General features: G+C 34.3%; 4 protein-coding genes across 6 annotated transcripts; 2 read left to right on the plus strand and 2 right to left on the minus strand.

Moving 5' to 3' along the window:
* Nucleotides 1-1,714: 1,714 nt before the first annotated feature.
* LOC21391221 (protein NLP6) lies at nucleotides 1,715-6,266 on the minus strand. Of its 2 annotated transcripts, none has more exons than XM_024172797.1 (5): nucleotides 5,807-6,266; nucleotides 4,573-5,169; nucleotides 4,326-4,373; nucleotides 3,257-4,196; nucleotides 1,715-3,111 (listed from the first exon to the last, which is right to left on the minus strand). In XM_024172797.1, exons 1-5 carry the CDS (start codon nucleotides 6,050-6,052, stop codon nucleotides 1,949-1,951), a joined length of 2,994 nt encoding a protein of 997 aa, XP_024028565.1. In that variant the 5' UTR covers nucleotides 6,053-6,266; the 3' UTR covers nucleotides 1,715-1,948. The 2 variants fall into 2 exon arrangements, with proteins under 2 accessions (XP_024028565.1, XP_024028564.1); XM_024172796.1 differs by having other exon boundaries at nucleotides 4,573-5,141; nucleotides 5,764-6,265.
* Nucleotides 6,267-15,879: 9,613 nt separating this feature from the next.
* On the minus strand, nucleotides 15,880-18,264 carry LOC21391222 (protein kish). The gene is made up of 4 exons (XM_010108968.2): nucleotides 18,059-18,264; nucleotides 17,819-17,925; nucleotides 16,612-16,646; nucleotides 15,880-16,217 (listed from the first exon to the last, which is right to left on the minus strand). The coding sequence occupies exons 1-4, from the start codon at nucleotides 18,059-18,061 to the stop codon at nucleotides 16,150-16,152; spliced, it is 213 nt and encodes a 70-aa protein (XP_010107270.2). The 5' UTR covers nucleotides 18,062-18,264; the 3' UTR covers nucleotides 15,880-16,149.
* A 457-nt stretch (nucleotides 18,265-18,721) lies between these two features.
* Nucleotides 18,722-19,415, plus strand: LOC112093748 (the record flags this gene model as incomplete). The annotated part of the gene is made up of 3 exons (XM_024172786.1): nucleotides 18,722-18,838; nucleotides 18,946-19,183; nucleotides 19,360-19,415. Coding segments are annotated over exons 1-3 (399 nt in total), but the record flags the coding sequence as incomplete, so codon positions are not given.
* A 1,848-nt stretch (nucleotides 19,416-21,263) lies between these two features.
* On the plus strand, nucleotides 21,264-23,067 carry LOC21391223. Of its 2 annotated transcripts, none has more exons than XM_024172791.1 (5): nucleotides 21,264-21,389; nucleotides 21,664-21,780; nucleotides 22,168-22,416; nucleotides 22,521-22,582; nucleotides 22,801-23,067. In XM_024172791.1, exons 1-5 carry the CDS (start codon nucleotides 21,341-21,343, stop codon nucleotides 22,972-22,974), a joined length of 651 nt encoding a protein of 216 aa, XP_024028559.1. In that variant the 5' UTR covers nucleotides 21,264-21,340; the 3' UTR covers nucleotides 22,975-23,067. The 2 variants fall into 2 exon arrangements, with proteins under 2 accessions (XP_024028559.1, XP_024028561.1); XM_024172793.1 differs by having other exon boundaries at nucleotides 22,804-23,067.
* The last annotated feature ends 2 nt before the right edge of the window (nucleotides 23,068-23,069 follow it).

Genomic DNA, 23,069 nt, shown 5'->3' on the forward strand with positions numbered 1-23,069 from the left:
TCTTTTTTTTTTTTTTTTTTTTTTTTTTTGCTAAATATGATGGCCTTTATTCAATGTACTGATTTGCAATCCTATACCAGCAGCCTTTTATAGTGCGAATTTCATCCCCTTTTTTTGTTTTATTAATTATTATTTTTCACTTTTGATAGTAAAGATAAGCTTAAGGGAGGGACTTGGTCGAAATGGATTTCAGTACGCAAGCTCTCTTAGGAGATAAAATCACAAATGTTGTAAAAAGGCATGTTTTTTTATGTTGAGCAATACCATGTAATTAGTGTTTAATTTCTTGCGTATTAGGATTTAAACCAACATGTTATTAGTCAAGGATTCAATAAATTTTACATTAAGATCTTTTACTAGTTGAAAAGCTAATAGTAATCTTTACTAACGATTTATATTGAACTCTTTTACTCTTGGATAACCTATAAAAGCTAGCAAATAGAGAAAAAAAAAACAAAAAAACAAAAACAAAAACAAAAACAAAAGGCCGCATATTGGTCTTAGGTTCTCAGTGGCTGGGCTGCACACAATGTTTGACTTCGCAAAGCTGCCACTTAGACCTTAAAACAGAGTTCTTGTATTTATTTATGTACTATCTATGTTATATATATATATATGTACTATATATATATGTATATATATATTTATGTATGTATATATATCATTATTGTTCTCTGGTCTTGTGCATGTTCTTGACATTTTTTAGGACCTTCATACCATGTGTTACCCTCATTGGATAGTACTGAGGAAGTTGTCGGCAGGTCTCAGAAAAATGGTTTGTTAATTGTAGTGATTCATCACAGCCTCACAGGGACCACAAAACTAAATTTTCTTTGGCTAATTATAATATCATACACAATTTCTCATTCTGGAGGTTAGAAATGATTACCCTTTTTTTCTTTTTGCTGAATAAATGATTACCCTTTAATGGCTTTGCTAGTTGCTACCCACTCCTTTAAATGAGATTGTCCCATTATCCAATTTTATATTTAATACTCTTAAGAATGATGGTTAAGTAGAAGATTTTTGTGATGATCTTGCAAGGTAAAACTTAAAATTAAAACCAAAGTATATTGTGATCTAACTTTAACAAGTTCTTGATTGGTATACAAGCCCTCTCTTGCTTTTTACAATAGTGGAAGAACACACTTTGAAAGCTGATCCGTTTTAAATGGTCTTTTAAGATTCCGTTTATTTTACCAATTCGAATTTAAAATTTAAATTTTATTACAATAAAAAACTCTCAAAAACAATCACATTTAACTTTTTTATTACAGTAAAAAAATCTCATATAAAGTCACATCTCAACTCAAATTAAAAACTTGAATCAACGAACTAATAGGACCGTAAAACTTACTATTGGGAACCACATATTTTGTTGAATAAATATTATAACTTATTGGGCTGTTCAAAGAAATTATGTACTTGTGGCCCTTACTGTTGCAAACATGTTCTAGTGTACCAAAACAAAATATTGTGCCTTGATGAATCCATTTTGGGCTCAGCATGCTTAGACTACAACTTCAATATTGCAATAGTGAAAAAAGTCCATATGAGTATAAATAATTGAAAAAATGAGACAATAAAATTCACGGGAAAATAATATATGTAAAAAGTGATAAAAAGAGTGACAGTAAATATAAAAAATAATAAAAAAAATGATAAAAAGAGTGATGTTAACATTTTTTTAAATAATAATAGAATGGAGCAGTGAATTACAACGAAATTATTCCTTTTCCATGTAATATAAGACAGTTACACAAAAAAGTGGGCAATTACAGACCACTGGGATTTCTACAATTTCACTCAAAAAATTCCTAGCTCAAGCAAGACCTAGATACCAAAATATACAGTTAAGTCACTTACATCTTCCCAGCATCCTACCAAAAAAAAAAAAAAAAAAAAAAAAGTTAAATAAGATATGACTATAATATTTACAAGCTAATGTTCACTCATCAGTGCTCTCACAGGAGCTGCCAAGATTAGGCATTATGTCATGAATTAAGAGTCTTATCATATTGCACCCTGATGATCTGCAAATATCCATGCACTCTTGAAGGTCAGCATCACAGGCTATCAGAACCCACTCTTGGTCATCGTCCATATATTTGATATCAAAAGTACCTACCTCCAATTTCAATCTCTTTGCCACTTCGTCTTTCAGCTCCACAATGCTAGAACTTGTGGGTATTCTAAACCTTATAATATCTTCTCTATATGTAGCCTTAATAGTCACACTTCTCATCTCTTGCCCAACTTTAACATTCGGCGTAGTTTGAGCAATAATGCCCGTCGTCTGCTTGGGAGCTAATTCAGAGCACGGGGGGTTTATCCAACAATATTGGTCTGGAACTGGTTCGTCCAAAATCGCATCTGCAGCTGCAGGACACAAGTTTCTCAAATCTTTTGAACTCCCAGCATCCTCAATTAGCATTCCTCTAAACAGTTCTTCAGATTCAACTGCCACAAGAGCATCTGGTATCGATTGTGCAACTGGAAACTGTAGTTCACCCGTAGGTTGTAGAGCTGACTCAGGAGAGCCATCTACTTTAACACATTGTTCATGAATGGAAGAAATGAACGGATCCTTTGCCATTACAGTTCCATTTGCAGGACTACCTTGGCATGAACCATGCGAAGTGGGTGTCCCAACACTCGCTTCCCTTGAACCACTGGCTGATTTCGACTGGTTTGAGCCTTTATTATTATTAACTTCGGGGAAAAAATATCCCCCGTTTTCATGGATGAGTTCTTTCTGACCTAATATCCCCACTCGCTGCCATTGATCTTCCATTCCAACTTGTCCCTCTCTTCTTGGTGAAGAAGTGGATGGTGATTCTTTCCTTTCCATAGGGGGGTCACAGGTTTGATGATTCGGTGAATTATGCTGATTAGTCCCGTTTGAGATAGAAGGCCGAGAAACAGAAGTAACGGGGACAGGAAGTGGACTTGTAGCAAGAGGAGTTAACCCAAATGCCCCTTCAGCACCTTGGACTGATTCAATTACACGTTTTAGCTTAGTAAGCGAACGATTAACCTTGTTGATTTTGCGAGACGGCCAGCGGGAGATTCCATGCTGCCTACAAATGCGTTTCATTGTAGTAGGGCAAACTGCAAAGAAAGACTCATTTTGAATGATCCATTCCATAACTGCAGGCTCACAATTCAACTCTCGTGTATGATAAAGATTTTAGCAACTTTAAATAACACAAGGAAAAAATTTGAAAAATGAAATCTTTTTACTAAATAAGCATACCACCAAGACTTTTTGCAGCATCTTTAAGGCTCCCCGCAAAGTATTGTTGAAGAACCTCCAGACTAATTGATTTCTCAGTTTTCCCACGCTTTCTCTCTGATGGCTTCTTTGTGTCTCTATTCTCCGGATTTGGTACTTGATTCATGTTTCCACCATCAAGAACAGCATCATGTACACCATTTGCCGCACTAGAGTCTGCAGTCAATTGCTGTTTTGACAAATCTCGTTGCGCCATTTCTCCTCCATTTGCTAAAGCACTAGGTCGAGGTGGAGACTCTGCAGATTGGGCTACCTGAATCCGTTCCAATGTTGATACATGTCCCTCCATTTCAGAAACTTTGATGACTTCCACAAACCCTTCCTCCTCAAGTCCATATCCAGAAGCAACTTTCAGACTCTGGAAATGCTTCTTCATTGTGGCGAATAGGGAACCCAATAAAGCCTGTTGTTCAGAAGGGTTTGTGATAGTCGGGGGAAGAAAAAATTCTAGAACGTAATTGTCATTTCCAGTATGGCTGCTCTGCAAGCAGATTGCAAAACAGCTAGTTAATTCAAACATGCGCGCATAGTGCACCAACGGGTAGTCATTTTTGCAAAACTGAGTGATGTCTCCGCAGAAGCATGAGTTACGAGACAAGAACGCCCTCCCAGCAACCCCTTGCCCCTTTTGTAAGTGATGCTCAAGACATGCCTCTCGGAAACCCCACATATGAGCATCTACGATGTAGAAAGCCACATCAGTTGTGGACATGCAGACTCGTCCCATGCAACTCCCATCAATGCTAGTACAGCTTTTCTTCAGGCCACCTCCATAGGCCAAAACATTTCGATGCATGCATGGAACCCAGGTCTGAGCCATGGGTAGTTTGTGAGTTTCACAGGCCGCTGTCAGGATCTCCAAAATTTCAGTCAACGCATTTTGGCGGCCTTCATTACATATCTGATTTATAAGAATTTCCAAGTATTTCAATCTGTGAGAATAGAGGGGACGAAATGAACAAACTCCAGATTCATCTTCTGGTTTACAAAAGAATGCCTAATTTGGAACACATGATAGTTGCAAACTTACCTGTGGGCTTGTATGATCTAATATCTCCGCACTTCTCAAGTTGACTGCCTGCAGGAACCCAAAATTACGTGAATGAACAAATCACTCGTTTGAGTTAACTTTATCAGCCAAGATGCAGATAATCATAATATAATTACATAATCCTATAGAAGATTAAAATTTTCTCATACACATTAAGTGTGTGTGTGTGTGTGTGTGTGTATTACACAATACTTTATATGCGTGACAAGGGAAATAGGAATCCAACCTCGAGAGCTTTGCAGACTTTATCAACCTCAGGTGCATAGTTGATCTTCTCAGAAGTCATTATAAGCTCAAGTACACCGATGCAGGACTGTCCAGAAGGTTCAAACACGGGCAATGCCAAACTTCCCCGCACATTATAATGCTGAGCATGATCCAGCCGTGGGTACTCCCTGATGGAGTAATACTGAACATTCGGGGTCCATTCAGGCAATTTTTGCCGGAAAACACGACCAGGTAGCCCAAGTACACCATTGGCCCCATCCACAGAAAACATATACATCACAGATGCCATCCTATACTGATGGAGTCCATTACTATCAGGATCAAGAACAAAGGGTTGCCCTGAAGTTGTGAGTACATACCGACACCCACTTTTTACCGGTGCCCAAATTTGAGCAAGAACATGCTGGTCAGTTGACTCCTTCAAGTACCGAAGTGCCTGAGTCATCCTCTCTTTTAGTAAATAATACCCATCTGGATTGTCAACTGGTAACAATCCCAAAAATGGGGAGGGAACTGGTTTGTTACCTTCGTTCTCTGCTTGCCTTTCTGCTGCCGTATTAGAATTACCTGTACTTGTGATATTTCCGAGAGAAAACTTATATGTTAGTGAATCGTGACCGTTACTGAAAACCTCTTATAGTGCTAAAGGGCACAAGATACCATGAGGTTTGTCAACAGACGACTAAATAAAGGCATTTTTTCCCATTCAGTTAAATAATATCGAGTCTTTGACTTCCAATATTAGCATATATCCAGAACGGAAAACGTTCTCAGATTGTTGCATATATTCTTCTAATTAGCTGAAAAACAAGAGAAACGTATTCCAGTTCCTAAAACTCTTATCTTGTTACTTGATAGTTCCCGAGGAAGTATGACATTAAAAAAGGGAAAAATGTTGAACTATTTCTAACAAGAAGCATTTGTTCCGTCATAAACCAAATTTGGAATCGCCCAAAAGAAAAAACTTTAGAATTAAATAATATCTTATTTTCCTTATCTCGAAATAAACAAACAGGATTTCCAGCTAGTTAGACAACTTCTCAAAGATTTCCCATTCGGTGACAAAAACGAGGAAGCTCAATCCAAACGCAGCGAAACCGAATCAAAAGCTTCAGAATCAACGAAATCAAAAGCTTCAGAATCAACGGAATCTCCATCGAACTGAAGCGAATAAGAGGGGAAAACTCACAGGAAGAAAGCAACCGAGAGGAATCAGCGATGGCGGAGTTGACGTGTCGGGCGAGCTTCTCTTCGTTGTCGGCGTCGCAGAAGGCCCAGAGAGGAGAGCAGGGCAGGTCGCCGGATGAGAAGACGAGAGGAGACATCGGATTGTTGGAGATGAAGGCGATCGGATCCATCGGCCATGGATTGTCAAGGTCGAGGTCGAAGTCCATGAGCACCTCTCGCACGTTCACAGCCTCCTTTGACTTCGCCGGGAAGGCGCGAGTAGCGGTGTTCTCTTCATCGGATTCGGACATTTTTTATTTATTTTCCTTTTCGTCCTCTCTTGGGGGAGTGATTGGTTTCCGAGGAAAACCTCTCTCCTCGAGGAAATAATAGAGAGAGAGTGGTGAGAGAGACAGAGTGGGTAAATTTAAAATGGAGAATTGCGGAATCCATTGAAATCCAACAGTTTTTTACAACTAGGCTTGGAGAGTTGTGCTTACTGCTTATGGATAAAATATGAGGGAATGCTTCCGTGTTGCACGCGACCACTGAAACTCCTTTCCCACTCCATCTTTCAGTTTCACAAAGATTGTTGTATTTTTTGCTTTTTCTTCTCCTTTGTGTTTTTCTCTTTCTTTCTTTTTTCTTTTTTAGATTTTCTCTTTCCTTTTTTCGTCCCTGAAGTGTTTTACATCAAAATATACTAATAATAATATGCAAATATTACTTTATAATAGAAATGTTCAAAAAATAAAAAATGACAATTAAAAAAAATTAATGTTGCGTCAAGATTGTTGTAGTCGAGCGATTAATCAAACTATTTTAATTATAAAATTTGACATCTACGTGTTAGTCGAACACCAAAACTAAACGACCACAAACTATTATATGTAGATTAGCGGATCATGAAATCTTGATGAGAGTTTGAATATATACGGTGTTATGGGGGAAAATATGGAGGACACGTGGAGGGAGGATAACATGACATGTGGCCTTAACCTATTCTCGCAAAGCAGAACCCTCGACGTCTGGGACCCCCTTCCCTTCCGTCGTTAAGAGCCCGAGTAAGAAGCCCAACTTAGGGCGTCGATTTTATATGACGTCGACAGGTCGTACCGTCGACCTTACAACATAGAAGTCTACCACCAAGAAGAACAATTGGGCTAAACAACACTGGCGACGAGGGGAATGCTCATTGGGGGAAAGCCTGACGTGGCAAGTTACGTAAGGGATGTCCACAGTACAGGCATTAAATGCAAACCCTTAAACCGCCCCTATAGGGGACAAAAAAGGGTTACAGCTGTGCACAGATCCGTAATGGGAGACTAATTGGCTGAGTGAACAGTGTGCAAAAAGTGATTAGTGGGCTACGGGCTGGGCCTAGAAATACAGACCACTTGAGTGCATGTTCAGCCTACAAGAGAAAACCCCTCCAACGAAAGAGGCTCGGCTATAAAAGGAGAGAAACCTCATACGGAAAGGAGTGGGATCTTTATGGAGAAAGAAAGAACAAAAGAGCAATTTGTAAATTGTAACAATCTCAAAAAGGAATGACAAACCACAGTGGATGTAGCTCTTCATTTTATAAGAGTGAACCATTATAAATCTTGTGTGTTTTCCTACTTTAAGTATTTTTTTTATATTGCCTACTACACAAAAAATACCACAGGCACATCAAACTCCTACACATAACCTATTTTTAAGCCGGTAATCCGACGGGAAACCCAGAGGTAAACCGGCCTGTTTTTGTTGACGAAAATTCACCGTCAACATACGGTATACTTAATCAATTAGAGCAGGAGCTTTTTAGGTTAGAATTAGGGTTTTGAAACCCTATTTCGTGTGAGAAATCAAGAGCCCCTTCATCTCATGATGACAGTCCTATTGTTTTTGCTCAATGTTCAATTAGTACAAATCAACTGCGAATCGGATGCATTTGGGATTCGTTATAAAATGATTTTGTTTTTTGTATGAAAATGGAAATGAAAACATTTTCAATCTCAGACATAAATCATTTTTGAAAATACATTTAGTAGTTTTATCAATATATTATTTTCAGTATAAAAAACTCATTAATGTATATATCTCTCTCTCTGCTCAAGAGAGGAGAAAACGAAAATAAAAAATGAAAAACGACTAAAAGTCGTTTTTCATTTATCTCTCATTTTACATTAAACTAAAAAATCGTTTTCATTTCCGTTTTTTATCTTTAATTGTGTCAAACGCCGTTTTAGAATCATTTTCATTTTTTCGTTCAAAACAAAAACGTAAAAAAATCAAAACAAAAATAATTCCAAACACAACAATTAAGTTGTTAAGATAGAATTATTTGCGTCATATATTCAGTTTATTTAATTAATTTTTATGACATAATACTAATTTGATATTATATTAACTGTTTGTAATTTGTAGTGTAGCTAAAGGGGAAAATGATTGCTAGGGAGTTTGTTTGGATATTTGTTCAAGTTTTTGAATACTATGGGTATATTTAGATTGGTTTAAAAAAAGTTATTTTTAGCTTATTTAGTCTAAAAACAGCTTTTGAATCTGTTTAGTTGGATAACCTTAAAGTATTTTTGACTTTTTAAAGCATTTTTAGAACAAATCATATCCTTAGTGCTTATGAAAAGCTTTTATATTTTCATTTTTAACCTTTTACTTGTGAACATCAAATTCAATATCACATCTATATTATTTTATTACATTACTTTTTATAACAATAAAATCTAAACATGTTCAAAAACTCTTATTAAATATAAAAATACTTTTTCAGGCATTATTCAAATATTAATAAAAAAACCTAAATTTATGCTTATCTTCTTTTATTATTTAAAAATATAAACACAAACTATCACAAAAGAGGCCCTACATCTATCTGATTGGCTTGAATATTTGTGTTGTACGATAACTTATGTGATCATGCCTATGTTTGTATACTGCTTTAGTCGTATACTATCTGATTGCCAGGGAAAATACGTGAAAAATGTTAGAAAAATCGATAATAACTGACTGACATTGACCAACTAATTCAATTTCGATCACTGTTTGGTTAGTCATTTTCTCTCTCTCTCGATCGATTTGACTTCTAATTTAACAAAAATTAAGAAGACGTTTGGTTCATGAATTAGAATCATGATATTAAAATTATTTTCAATTTACGTGTATTTTTTGTGAGAAAAAATACTGTAATGAATCACGAATTATGATTCAAATTGGGGTACGAATCTCCCAACCAAACAATACTTAACTGGTCGATTAATGATCAAAAACATTATTCCCTCAAAAAAGAAAAAGGAAAAAAGCCATTATGAAACTTAAAAAATAATGCAACAATAAAAGTTGCTTAAGTTAGAACAGAGCATCCCACTAGCGGCGTGTGTGGGCTAAACCCCAAATGACATGATAATTTTTTTTTTCCTTTTTTGCTTTACGTTTTATTAGGGAAAAGAGAAATGCTGAATAATTTTGAAATCATTTTAACAAACCTTTTATCCAAAACAATTTTTGGATGATTATTGAATGACCTATTTAGCTTCTTTATTTAAAAAAAAAAAATGAATGACCTATTCTATATCTCTTGGAAAAAGGTCAACGTTTTGACAATTATTTTTTAATCTTTTTTTGAAACTAATTTTGGTTGAATTCTTCTACTACTGATGAGTGTAATGGAAATAGACTCAAAAGCATGAATTATTGAATTCCAAAAAGTTTGGACTTCTTTCATCAGCCCTCTAAAAACTGGACATATGATGGAATAGTTTTCATAATATTTTTCTTTATTTGATATGATTCTTATGTAATTTAACGGTTCATAACTATTGTCTTATCATTTTTGCATTCAGTAACTGGTAATAGTGATTTGGATGCTTATTTTATTCATTCTCTCTGCCTGCTAATTCCCTTCTTGTCTGCTTGCAATAATAATTTGTTATTTATTCTTTCTTTTAAAATAATAATAAAAATTTATGTGTTTCCCAGAAGACCCGTGTTTGATAATTTTGTCTGTAGTAGAGATCTGAGGTAGCATTTGAAGCACTATGGTCCTCAAACTATATTGATTTTGTCTCTCAATAAGATTTGGAAATTATCCTATTTATGCTCAATAGTGATTACAACCATATATTCTCTTTCACGAAAGTCTTAAGTGGTCTCCCCAATGGATACAAACAAATATTTTAGCAAATTTAGGAGGTGTTTAATATAAAGATTCGTATCATAATTTGAATCATGATTTGTCTCGTTACAGTATTTTTTCTCATAAAAAACACACATAAATTGAGAATGATTTTAAATCTATAAACTAAACGTTCACTTAATTTAAGTATAAAATTAATAATACTAAAAAAAAAGGCATCAACTAAAGAAAAGAAATAGAAAAAAAAAAGTAAGTGCGCATAGCCTAAGAAACAATTACCAAAAAGTAAATCTAATTTTTATTGCTGAATTTTTGTCTGTTTATAAGAGAAATGACAAAGTGTGACACAAAAGCAAGAACATTGATTAGTTGGTCTGTTAAGTCTTTCTATATACAAAAAATTAAATGAGCAAGTTGTTGGCTTTTACGATAATCATTAGCTTATTATAAAGTTCACTTTAACATTATTTACAAATTAGAATTAGCCCACTTCTAGGATTCTTAAATCAAGAAAGACGAATTGTTCCAAGCATTAATTATTTTTTTCCCTTTAATTATTTCTTTCATAAAAAGAAAATTGGAACTAAAACCAATGAGAAGGATTGCCGATTCCATTACTCTACTTGTACCATAAAATAAAGATTGGTCACTGGTCAATGTGATATGCCCAAAACTGACAGTGAAAGAGAACCCAAATGGTTGGTATTATTATATGGTAAAACATATTGAAGTTGGAAGCTGAAAACTATGGAAATTGACATTTCAAAAAAAAAAAAAAAAAGAATATTGAATTGGGATTTAGAAACAAGGTAATATGAGTTGTTTATTTGGATAGTATCTTATAAAAAAAAATGTTAATGTAGATACAATGGACCCATTTAAGGCAGTGGCAAATTGATTATATTGCTGAGGACTTTGGAAGCTGCTTTTTAAATGTGAACGAAGAACTTACAGATAAGGATCAGGATCCTTCGGTCCACCACACAAGCGCAAAACATAAATAAACAAATAAATAAAAGGATCTTCAGACATATCAATAATTTTGTGGATAGAAAATACTAATCACTTTCCCTTAAGCAATAATTTTATAGGTAGAAAATGCTAATCACTTTTTTCTACATCAATTATTTTTTGCAACTTCTTGTATTTATTCCCCCCTCAATTTACGTAAAAGTGGCCTTTTTTACCTTTCAGAAAACATCAATATTAGGTAGCTCTGAATATATATATATATATATATATATTTTCCTTTTTCCAGGTGTGTGACAAGTGATAAATTTCGCGAAGATTTGGCATAAAGCATAGTCAGAAAGAGAAAACATAATGGACTCTTATGTAACAATTTTTCTTTAACTCAATAAGAATAAAGGAGCTTTTATTGTAGGATTATAAAAAAAATAAATTGTCGATAGTTTTTTATTTTCTAACCATTAGATTTATATAAAAAATTATCTATTTTACGTTTTTTTTTAATTTAACGTGACATTACCTATAAAAAGGCATAGCTGCCGTCTACCATTTGATCTGCAGAATTGAGGGCTACCTTAGAAGTTAAGAGGAGAAAAATATATTGACAGAAAACCGAGCTGAAAGGGAGAGAAGAGAGAAGCCAGCACATGGAAATCGACTCATTCGTATTAATTTTGGCAAACGACAGCATATTCACAACCGGTCTAGCCCACATGTCTGGTCTCCCCATATGTTTTGTCTCTTTTTTTATTATGGTCTGTTCTGTTCTGCTGCCTTGTTTAAGCACATAACTTGTGGATGAAAATACACCTTTCGCTACATATATACTGTGGCTTTTGCCAAGAAGCGGAATTGGAGCACTAACCCTATTGCATCAAAAAACTATCAATGCCTTTCTTCAAAAATAAATAAATAAATAAAAACAAAAAACAAAACTATCAATTCCTTTCTATAGCCTCCCCAGTCCCCGCACACAAAAGAAGAACAAAAAAAAAAAAAAAAAAAAAAAAAAAAAAAAAAAAGTAGAGGCAGTAACTAGTAATGGCTTTATATGGGGTGCAAATGCTGACAAATGAAAGAAATTAAATTAAAGGCGTGAAGTTTCTAGAACTTATATATATATATATATATATATATATATGCGCAATTTTAGCTTATTGATAATTTAATGGAAGCTTCTTGTAGAATCAGAAAAAATAAACTATCGTTGTCAAAATTTATATAAAAAATTATCTATTTTGTATATTTTTTAAATTTGATGTGATTTTAACCGAATCTAACAGTTAAAAATTGACATACCGATGGACTAGGCTTGGGGACTCCCTAATTTAATATTGATTGTACTGTTACCATACAAAGCTAAAATTCCAATACTAATAGAAAACTTTGGCATTTAGTAAGAACTAAGAAAATTATTCTGTAATTTGCTAAAAGGAATTCTCTAATTAAACAAGTACTGCATATGCTTATTTAACTATTGATTTTTTCCCAAAATAATCCCAAACATTCTCTTTTCTTAATTTTTGGAAATAAAAAACTTTTCTTTTGAGAGCTTCTGAGCTTAACAGTTAATTTTGGAGAAAATAAAGATATAACATTTCAAAAAAATTATGTATTGAAGTACAAGATAATTTGAAACAATATATCGAATATATTAATCTGACACTTATTTTGCACCAAATATAACATTAAGATTGGCATTTTTTTTTATTAGAGATGATCTTACTTCAAATGTTGAGATCCAACCTCTCCATTTCCAAGTTTAAAATGAAATATGTTGCCACATTGTTGTTGTTATTTATTTATTTATTTAATTTTTTAAGCAATGGCCTAGACAAGTTAATCTATAGTAGAATGTAGTGATTGATGTAATATATTTTTTTAAAACCGTACTGTTTACGTAGATTTGAGTCCTGATTTATAGTTATGAGGTCTGGCTCTCTTTTTTAAAATAAGCTATTTAGAATAATAGAATTAGATAATAAGAATATTTAAGAACTAACTTGATAGATAGCAGTAAGGAACATAAATCTGCAACAAATCATGTGACTACTGAGAGTAAGGAATCAATCTGCAACGAGGAATCTGGTTGTGGTGGACCATAATATTCCAATTTCATCTACTTCTTAAAAAAATAAAAAAAATAAAGTTTAGATTTATGAAATTTTTTAGTATTGGGGAAGGTGAAGATAGTGTTGGTCATGTTGAACAATCCCAAACTCCTCATGGGAGAAGAGAAACAAAAAGTTTATTCTTATTATTATTATTATTATTATTATTATTATTATTGAGACATTCTCTGTTATGTTAACATACTGGTAGATTAAGTTTTTTATTTGTTGAATCTGTATAAAATCACATAAAAATTAAAAGATACACAAATTTAACAGTTAAAAAAACTTAATCTACCGATACACCAGATATACTAGAGAATCTCCCTTCTTATTATTATTGATGAGCATTTTTTATTTTTATTTTTGGGAAGTGAATCGGCAAATGACGTGTACCACATACATTTGTGATTGTATAATAAACGTAGATATGGTTCCACGAAATCGGGCCACTTTACGGAAAGGTGCAGACAAAATATACTTTAAAAAATTGCACAAGGACATGGATAAAAACCAAGTCCAGCGACATACATTTAGCTTCTTTTTTTTTTTTTTGTTTTTTTCAAAAAATGATTATTTCTGTTGACAATTCTTCCAAAAACTTTGTTGGTAATAAGATGACATAACACTAGTTAGTGCGAGGACATGTGTATTATATGTATAGGTCATTACACTACACCCTTGGCCGAGTCAAAACAAAAATAAAGTAACTTCCCACCAAAAAGAAGAAAAAGAAATCCAAAGATGCAAAGTCAAACGCTGAATTAAACAACCAATTTTTGTGTTTTCTTTAGTAAGTGAAAGCGAAATGCTCAAATTATTGTATGATAACCAACTTTTCTCCCTACTCTCCAACAAATAAAGTACAAGAGACAGAGGCATAAAGCAAAGACTATATATATACATACATACATACGTGTGTATATATATATATATATACACACACACACACACAAATACTCAAAGACCACATTATATTATTGGTCGGCTGCAGCCATTTATATGTATACGTAGGATTATTTGTGCTTACTTTTTCTCCATTGTCAATTGAGCATTCAATCATATACTTGGTGATATACTGGTAATCTTTGCTGGAATCCAATTCATGACAACACGTTTCCAATGTCATATACGTATTAGTAGCTTCTATTTACTCCAAAACGTTTGGGGGTTCAGTTTTTGTCTTCTAAAAAAAAGACTGTTAGTGTTATTACGCCTCCATTTTCATTAGATGAAATTCCAAGACCTACAAATAAACAGGAAATACTTGATCAATCTTACTAAAAAAATGACTAAATTTCACTCACACCATTATAACTTATGAGTCTGACGCTGCATATTAATTGGTCGAGCGTGACCTCTGATTGAGATTATTGAGCATTAAACCTTGACACATTTTGAAAGAATAAAAAAGGACGTCTTTACTGCCGTACCACCCCAGTAATGTTTGAGATTCAACTTGCCACTATGCATAAGAACTATTTGCTTTTTTTTAAAAAAAAAAAAAAAAAGAAAGAAAAATCTATGTCCATGATCACTTTGTGATGGAAAACCACTCATTTATCACTATCATTTGTTCATCCAGTAAAATTAAGTAATGTTATTCATTGATTAATACTGAAAATACAAAAGAATAAGACATTCCATTGAAGTGTGTATTACACAACTAACGATTTGAAGAGCACTAACTATTATTTTCTCGGTCGTTTTCAAAAGGGTAATCTAGGAATTAAAAAAATATTTGTCAACGTGGCAAGTAATGGGAATCGCATTCTGATGTATATCCAAGCCGGAATCTAATCTACATCTCTCATGTTCAGTAATCGAATTCCAGATATTTCCATATCTTTCCACTTATGGACATCAACTTGGCCATTTGGTAGATCTCATTAACCTTGAATATTGCATATTGAGATGTCTCCACACTTTATTAGCAAAAACTTTCCACTAATCGTGTAATTGCACTAAAATATTGACAAGACAGATTACGCCATTGTAATTGGAGTATTGGAAATTTAGAAAAGTCAAAACTTTTTATTTCCTTTTAATTATCTAATGCAATTATTACCATCAAACAAAACTAAGAGTATGTTTGGTAGGAAAGAAAAGTAGAAGGAAGGAAGAAGGTGGAGGGATTTTGAGAGGAAAAATGAAAATATAGGTTGTTTGGTAGGAGAGAAAAGAGAATACTACATGTGGGCCTCATCATTTTTTTTCTTTCCACAAGTGGGCAGAAAATGAGATGAAAAATGTGGACTACTCATTAAAGTGAGCAAAGTTACTAAACTACTATTTTCTCCATCAACATCCAAACAAAAAATTTAAGGGTATAAAAGTAATTTACAAGTAAGATTTTTTCTTTCCTCCCAATTTAACTTCCAATACCAAACAAGTGAAGGTAAGCTCATTTTCTTTTCATCTTCTCATACCAAACAACATAAAAGAAAATCAATTTCCTTTCCATCATTATTATTTTCCATCACTTTCATATTTTCTTTCTATCATATTTTCTTTCCTTCCTACCAAACATAGCATAAATGTAAATAGGAGGCGGGAGACTTGTTTAGTTGTCAAGAATATATTCTTGAACATTGCAAATGAGATGAATCTTCACGATTTCAAGCAAGATGGATAAAAAGGTTTTTTATTTTTTTTATTTTTTATTTTTAAGATGGATAAAAAGGTGGCTCAACTTGCATTTATATCAAGTTCACGTCAGCTCTCAAGAACGAGATCGGAATTGGAGGAGAAAACGACCAATATGTTATGCTAAAACCATAAATTTAGGCACATTGTTTCGTATACTCAAACTCAAATAATTCATCCTATTAAAGTGTTTTCCTCTCACAAAAAATTTAAATTTCAAACATCATAATCAATAATCATAATTTGAGTATACCTTCTAAACGGACCTAATTTTCCATTCATCCAAACACAAAGGTAATCTTTCTTTGCACCTCGTGGGTAAGAAGGAAAATAGATGAAACATTATTTATATTCAAGTCACAAAATTTCCCTTACAAGAATGCACCATCATCCACACGGTTCAATCATTGGATCAGGAAACTCCTATAACTACAGAAGTTGATCAGTAGCTTTCATATCTCATCCCATCAAGGGAAATAAGACAAGTGCGAGACGGGTTGTAACGGATGATATGCAGCGATTTCCAGGGTACCAAACGCAACTACATTTAGAAAAATATGATTGACACGCCCATTGTAAAGCATCCAACAGCCACCCAAGGGCTCAATCGTTCACCTATTTCAAGTAACCGCAAAAGTTATTCATCAGGGGGGGGAAAAAAAAAAAGGACTCCAATGCAAACAAGGATTGACTTAAACACAGACTTGAATGATCACACGCTAAACCAGAAGGGCACCAACTAATTTGTATATTCTACCTATGTCCATCTTTATGGGTTTGTTTAAATATGTATGAAGAAGTATAAAGGGTAGTTCTAAGTCATGCCTAATGCTTAGGTTGCCTTAATGAGAGAGTCCCACTACAATAACTTCATCTAATCTATTAATCCTTGTATAACAAGATCTCCTCACCCTTCAATGCAATTAGACAATACAGAAAATTGATTTCAGGTTCAGATATACTCTGTAAAGTTGATGGGAGCTACACAACCAAATACTTAAGTACGTACCTATTCTAGCCGCCTTCCAAAAGAATCCACGAAATCTGCCAAAAGAATAATATTTGTAAGAACACAGATAGGAAAATCTTAACAGATATGCATATAAAGGCAAACAACAAGACATTTAAAAAAGAAGTAAAAGCGAAGTAGAAGACGAGGCAAATGCTTGAAAATGCAAACTACAGCCACCTAATTTATCAACAACCATTCCAAAGGCAGAAATTACATCATTTTTTCCTGCAATCTCAAAGTAAACCACCAGCAGAAATGGTGTATGAAGGATCAAAATTAAACAAAAGGTGAAATCGAACCACCTATGCATCACACAATTATTTTCAAAAAAAAAAAAAAAAAAAAAAAAAAAAGCTTTTCATACTTCTTCCCGATAATCCTAGTTAGGCCTGTGATTTGCTCCCATCTAAGCCTCAGTGAAAATCTAAGCCTCCATAGGCTTGTGGCTATTCACCAAGTAACCTGGCAAGTTAAACCCAGATTAGATGGGAGCAAATCACAGGCCTAACTATTTGATGAGCTATTTCTAAAAGTGTCCTTTATGCACTCTTATTAGAGCATATTATTATCCAACCCACCATTTTCCCTACTCCCGAAGAATTTTGACAGAAGAAGATTCCAAAGACATTCATTTATGTCTCTCATACTATGTAAACGTGCAATAAGCCTATAATTACATAAACCAAGCACCCCAAAACTGAAAAGCCGACTAATCAAGTAGTGTGTTTGGAAAGAGTGTCTAAAAGTACTTCACACGGACACCATTAACCTTAAACCAAGCACATTTACAGTTATTTGGAGAAGCCACAATTCTCAACTTTTGGCTTGTAAAAGTAGAACTTCCTCCAAAACATTAATCCTAAACTAAGCCTAAAGGCGTTCTAAGTCCAAATAAACTTTGACATTACCAAAACAAAACTGAAAAATTACACTTCTGATCCATAATTACCAACCATTCACAAATCACAACCAAACAAATTGCACGCGTCCTTCATCTCATATCATTGATTAATGCAAAATAAACCATAAATAATTCATAAATCAAAGTCTCCACATTTCTGAATCACTATTTTTCTTTGTTCCATTCATTCCAAATATTACAAAAGTCACCACCGCAACACAAATCTTAGCTAGTTAAACCCAAACACAACTGAACCTAAAGAATCAGAATCAAATTTACAATGCCAAAGGAGTGGAAACCAACCCAGTTTTCTGCTCAAGGATCGCCGGGAATTGCATCTTCAAGAAAGTGCAAGTGCAAATCACCAAAAGCACCACCGTCAAGAACGAATGGAAATTGAAAAGCGCCGACTTCATCAATCCCCAACAGATTAACAAAATACAAAATTGTGAATAAAATAAATAAATAAAAACTAAAAATTCGAATCAAAATACAGAAGTTTAGATGCGAAAAAATTCATAAACTGAGATGAAACGATCATACCATTTCTAGGTTTCTTAAATCCGATCAGATCTGCGCGACGAACAAATTGAACCGCGAGTAACGATCGGATTACGTATTGAACACGAAATATCCAGAGAAATCGTTTCCCTGCTAGGGTTTAAGGAAGAAAAAGAATCAAGATTTGGGAAAAGCTTTTCAGAAATCAACACTACAGGTTCGCTACAGAAATCATATATCAAGTTTGATGTGGTCGACATGATTATGATGAAAACTTCAGAAAGGAGAAAACTTGACGCTATACGACAGCGTTTCCATGGCAAAAAGATTCGCTATCAGAAAACGACATGTCGTCAATACAAATCTTAGATTTTATGTATGGATACCCCTGAACTTTTTAATTTTATCAACTAAGTCCTTAAACTAAATAATTTGGCAATTAAACTCTCAAATTTCAAAATCGTTGCATTGCTACTCCAATTTTTTTTTTTTTTAAATTTTTTTTCCCAAACTTGAAATTCGGAAATTTAAAAGGCAAAGTTCGCGCCATTTCAAAGCAAAGTCTTCTTCTCCTCGTGAGAATCTTCATCGTCTTGTCCTGGATTCTTCGTCGCCATTTCAGAGCTTATTATCGATTACGTTTTCTTCAGAACTTTCATTTTTTTTTCCTTTTCCCCTTCTTCCGAATTATCTTCACAACTCTGTTGAGAATCGTCAATGGCGGATGTGAAGAAATGGAGAGTGACCTACACGAGGCACATCAAGCAGAAGCGCAAGGTTTATCAAGACGGATTCTTGGAGCTTCACAAAACAACCAACAAGGTAAGAATGTATTTACGATTACTCAGAAAATTTATCGATCTTTCTTTTCTTTTAATTTGTCTCAACAATTTTGCGTGTTTGATTTGCGATTCTGAATTTGTGTGCAGCTTTTGCTGTACGACGAAGGCGAGAAGCTTTTGGAATGCAGGATTTTGAAGAAAGACGAAGTAGTTAGCTGTGGCGAAACTCTCACATTCAATGCTTTCCTTGTCGACGTCAATGGCGCCGAGGGAGATCACGAGGAGCCTCCAAATTCTTCAAATTTACGTAGAAGAGAAAGTCGAACCGCCGAGAAAAGCAAATCGCGGCGGCCTCCTCTGAGTCCATCGCATATGATTATAAAAGGTTTGCTAAGATCTGAATGATCTCTGTTAATCTCTTTTGTAATTTCAATAATTCCATTGCACAATCGGCCTGAGGATTTCAAAGGAGCTTGTTGTCTTTTCTGTGTACACTAGCAGAAAATGATCGACATTAGTATGGATTTGTATGTGTGTTTATCTGATGATGAAATTTCTTAGATTTTAAGAAGAGAGAACTACGCAAGTATGAAGCAATACAAAGCAAATCTCCGGATACAACAAAATCAAGTGTAACAGGTTCGTCCTCTATATATATATATATAATTTTTTTTTTCCGGCATAAGTAATGGGGACTCCTATCCATGTATTTGTGCAACTGAGATTTTTTGCTATTTTTTTTTTTCCGGCAAAAGTAATGGGGACTCCTATCCATGTATTTGTGCAACTGAGATTTTTTGCTAAAAGATTTTTCATTTGTGGCAGTTTAATTTTACATGTTTTTTGTGTGATAATCATCTATTTGATATAATTTTGTTATTGTTGTATTACCTAGTTGATCCTTTATAATGCAGAATGGGAAGTCTTGTACACAACACAGCTCACACAAAAGGCGAAGAAGTATCATGATGGTTTTGTACAGCTTTCGATTCGTGGATCCATTGGGAGGCAGGTTGACTCCTAAAACCACTTCTGCGTCTGTGTTTTAACTGATATGGACAAATGACTGATCAGGAAATATGTTTCTTTCATCACCCTCTCAAGTTTCTTGCTTTTTCAGCCAAATATGATTTCTCATATTTCCCCCTTGGTTTCAGCTCACGCTATTTGATGAAAGCAGAAATAGCTTAGACAGCAGGTTTCTGAAGAAAGGTGAAAAGATAGAATCCGGATTAACAATAGCATTCAATGGTCACTTAGTTGAAATCGGAGAACCTCGAGGAGATCATGAAAGCAATGAAAAAAATCATTCCAATGTCAAAAGGGAAAAGGGAGTAATGCACGGACAGCAAAGCTGTGGTTACAGGAAAAATACTCTTAAAAAAGGTTATTAAGATGAACATTAAAGTTTTCAGAAATTTGAATTTTTTTGAGAATTCTTTCTTAATTTATCATTCGCCTTTTTCTAAGGCATAAACTTGGACCAATTTTCTTTGTATATGTTACTTTTGGGATCTGTAAAATTTTTTCTTGGCTAGATAATATGTACCAGCAGCCCTTATGGGGGTCCGCTTATTATCGAACCAAATAATTAGTTGCTTTCTTTTCTTGTGGCCATTTACTCCTAAAATTGTTTTTTCTGGGATATGTGGCTTCAAAACAGTTGCAATAGCCTTTCATTCTCAAATGTAATAGTTTTCTCTATTCCAGAGTCCATTGAGAATGAAGTTCGAAACGACGGGGTATCTCAAGGAAGTCAGGATTCAGCGGAACCTAGTGCAACAGGTTAACATGTTCAATCTTTTCTAATATGCCCAACTGTTGACTTTACGTCCCTGATTAAATGCCTTTTTGATGTAGAGTGGCAGGTCCTCTACACAACACAATTAACTCAAAAATCCAAGAAGTATCATGATGGTTTCTTAAAGCTTGAAATTTGTGGCTCCCGTGGGAGGCAGGTACGTCTTCTGCACTAATTTTACTTTGTTGCCATCTTATTTGGGTGATTGTCTTGTATGTTAATCCATCCACACGAATGGACGCAAACATCCTATTTCCAATCATTTACGTAGATATAGAAGTCTGACTTACCTGTTTTGATGCTTTTCTGATATGTTCAGTTTAAGTTGACACTTTTTTTCTTCCACTAGGCTATGCTGTATGATGAAACTAGGAAACTCTTGAATACCAGATTCCTGAAAAAAGAAGTTTTAAGAACTGGTGTATCATTGGCATTTGATGCATATTTGATTGACATTGGAGAACTTGAAGTAAAAAATGAAACTAGAGCTGAGTTAACCGTTCAAGCAAACAATTGCAATATCGTCAAGGAAATAACGAAAATGCACGGACAACAAAATTCTCTCACATCCAATAACTGTGTTTTAAAAGGTTAGTGTGATGTAGTTGTCATACAATCTTCTTTTTTTTTTTTTTTGATGCATATTTGATTGACATTGGAGAACTTGAAGTAAAAAATGAAACTAGAGCTGAGTTAACCGTTCAAGCAAACAATTGCAATATCGTCAAGGAAATAACGAAAATGCACGGACAACAAAATTCTCTCACATCCAATAACTGTGTTTTAAAAGGTTAGTGTGATGTAGTTGTCATACAATCTTCTTTTTTTTTTTCTTTTTTCCTGGCTGTTAGTTTAAGAAATCATTTACTATTCTCTCCATCTTATGCATGTTCTTTTCCTTGCCAATAACCCTTCTTCTTATTGATTATGAAAAAGTTTTGCGCTTAACAATCTTTTGACTACTAAGCATGGGATATTGAGAAAATAAACCTTTTAAAACATCCAATATCCTCTCACATCCAATATCCTCCTGATGTTAATATGTTATCTTGGTTGCATTGCAGGAAAATCTCACACCAATGTCCGTTTAAGGAAAGATGCAGAATCAAAATTCAACTTCTCCAATCTGCCTACAAAGGAAGCAAGCATGGAGGAACCTTCAAATAAGCGTTTACGTGATGGTGTGTCTATATATCCTTAAATTATAAAAAAATATTGAAACGAGACAATATGTCCCGCCCCATCAATTATTCATTAAATTTTGGCTGGTAACTAAATTATCATTTTGTTATTATAATCATTACTTTGGACGTTTTCTTGTGCATGTTTGCCTTCTTATCTACCACCTAATTTTAGCGTTTGGTTATGCATATCTTGGGTCATTGAAATGAATGGCTTTGAGAATTACTTTTCCACTTGCACATATGTAAATGCACTATCTTGAAAACAGAAGGCCTCGACAGAGCCGAAAGTTTGTTCTTGATCTCAAACTCTGGATTGCATGCAATCATATTAATATGCACCTTAACATATTGCTTATCAAACATACTTTCTTCCCCATTGTGCAGTCAGTCAAATTTTGTCTATTCTGCAAAAACCTAGGAAGGAAGAAAGCATGGCTGCAGGTTATACAGATGACAAGGTGACCCCTACAAAGCGGCCTAAAGTTTCAAATGCTGCAGTTCTCGAACTCCCTGAAGATGATCAACCACCAAAATCATTAGTCCCACATGATCAATCAACTGAAAATGTGGATGCTAGGGAATCAAGAGAAAATATAGACCTTGACAAACCATCTGATACTATGTCTTCCAAAGGCAAATCGTGCAACTTTTTAAATTTGAAATGTGAATCACTCTCAAGACGTTCAATTTATTCTGAACATCTGACAAAAAACTTAAAACGAATTCCGGTTTTGCAGAAATATCCAGTTGCAGTGGCAGCCAAGTAGCTAAGGACATGGATAATGGAAACTTCGACCAGGTACAAACCACAATTCTCCTTATTTTCTGCTGAGAAAATAGACACACTCATGGTGTACAATCATTTTTCATCACGGTTCATTGTTATGATTCATATATAGATACTCTTTTGTCGTCGTTTTTGGTAGAATGTTGGTGTTCCTCAACCCAAGAGGAAGAAGAAAAAAATGAAAAATGAAAACGAAAAGTATAACATTAACTTCTCTCTTATTGTTGCAGCAGCTTTATTCAGAAAACACGGAGGTTGATGCATGGTGTGATGGAGCAAACGCTTCCAATATGCCAAGTTCCGCCCCTTCTTGTGGTCATGTTAGTGATAAAAAGAATCTTTCTCAGGAACTCACTTGTGTGAAGGAAATGGACGAATACCCAAGTTTTGATCTTGGATTTTAAATAGTGACAGCATTATTAACATAGAAGCCTTGTTACGGCTCAATGATGCAGTGGAACACAATCAAAATATTGTCACATGAAAGGTTAATACCGTA

The sequence above is a fragment of the Morus notabilis genome, unplaced genomic scaffold (assembly GCF_000414095.1).
Source record: "Morus notabilis unplaced genomic scaffold, ASM41409v2 Scaffold207, whole genome shotgun sequence".
NCBI classification, from domain to species: domain Eukaryota; kingdom Viridiplantae; phylum Streptophyta; class Magnoliopsida; order Rosales; family Moraceae; genus Morus; species Morus notabilis.